The sequence below is a fragment of the Mesitornis unicolor genome, unplaced genomic scaffold, assembly GCF_000695765.1.
Source record: "Mesitornis unicolor isolate BGI_N332 unplaced genomic scaffold, ASM69576v1 scaffold19444, whole genome shotgun sequence".
Classification (NCBI taxonomy): domain Eukaryota; kingdom Metazoa; phylum Chordata; class Aves; order Mesitornithiformes; family Mesitornithidae; genus Mesitornis; species Mesitornis unicolor.
The window spans coordinates 1,298-2,637 of NW_010181015.1; the positions used below are offsets into that span (position 1 = coordinate 1,298).

The 1,340-nt window shown below is 37.1% G+C and overlaps 1 protein-coding gene across 1 annotated transcript in view; it reads left to right on the forward strand.

The window, feature by feature from the left end:
• Positions 1 to 365: 365 nt before the first annotated feature.
• Positions 366 to 1,340, forward strand: part of TRUB1 (TruB pseudouridine (psi) synthase family member 1) — a gene marked incomplete at its 5' end in the record, with an annotated part of 26,443 nt that continues 25,468 nt past the window's right edge. The window contains one exon of the mRNA XM_010183297.1: positions 366 to 458. Coding sequence (XP_010181599.1) covers positions 366 to 458 — 93 coding nt within the window. The remainder of the gene's footprint in view (positions 459 to 1,340) is intronic.

The following is a 1,340-nucleotide window of genomic DNA, read 5'->3' on the forward strand; positions in this document are numbered from 1 at the left end:
AGATTATGTAGCATAAAACCTATGTATAAAGATGATTTGGGGGACTCTGCTAATAGTTCTTGCATGCCTTGTTAATGAAACTTCACAGGTGAACTGTCCACCAGGTTTTCTAGTAGCACTTTCTGAACATCTGTTTATAACAGTATGTAAGAGTTGATTAAAATTGAAGTGAAAACAGCTCGCAAATTGAAGTTGGCAGTAGATCTAGATGAATCATTGGTCTTATTCAGTACAGCAATTTCTGCACTACTAATTCATAGTTTAAATAATTTATTTTTATCTCCTTTAGCAGTCTGGAAATATGGGCTATTTTCCCTATGTTCTCAGGTTATTCTATAATGCTTCCTTTCCATTTCTATTTGCAGAAGCTGGCGTGCAAACAAATGGGAACAAAAGAAGCCAGGTTTTGAAAATAGGACATGGTGGAACTTTGGACAGTGCAGCAGAAGGAGTTCTGGGTAATGAAAAATATAAATACAGTCATCAGAAGATGATTTCAGGAAACATTTTCATGCCTGCGTGAAATCAGAGATGGAGGAACAATTTGATATACACATGGCAGAATTTGTGCTTTTGTGGGGACATGTTACTGTGAAGAGTTGAATTTCCTCTGCATATGCTTTTACATGCATATAATGTGTTTCTTAATAGAAGACTGTATTTCACTCCCCACCCCAGACTCCTGAAATAACTTGTGGGTTATTACATGAAAATACAGACTCTTGTGTACTGAACTCTAAATTACCTCAGAAATGGATGGCTTTTTTTACTTAAGCTGGGGATTTATAGTTATCATCATTTGCTAAAGTGTTTGTTCTTAAACTAATGCTTTTCTGGGATTTTGAGGGAACATTTTGGTTTGTAATACTTGCCAAATGAAAGATGTATAAGAGCAATTCATCTGCTGCTTATTTTCAGGCCCAGTACAGAAACAGTTTTTGCTTCCTGTCCTGTCTTGCTTAATAAAGAAGAGTCATCAAAGAGATTTTGTCTTTTAATTTTGATTGCAATCCATTTATCAGATACCTTTGTTTTATTAAGGAACAAGATGTGCCAATAACAGCAAACTTTTTTGGTATTGAAAATCAACAGGTGCAAGTATGAGTATACACTGGAAGTAGATCCTCTGACTTTTGGTGTAATGACTTCTTGGGCAGAGCTGTGCTTCAAGGGGATGTTGTTTGCTGAGGCTGATGCTAGTAGAGGCCTGTAGGCTGGTAACTGTCTTTGTCACCTATGAACACTGCAGAATGTAACATTCTTGGGCTAAAAGTAAGCACTGGCTTGTTTTTCTGTGAACTGTGTGGCTGCTCACTGGAGAATACTGTGTGTCCTGCTGA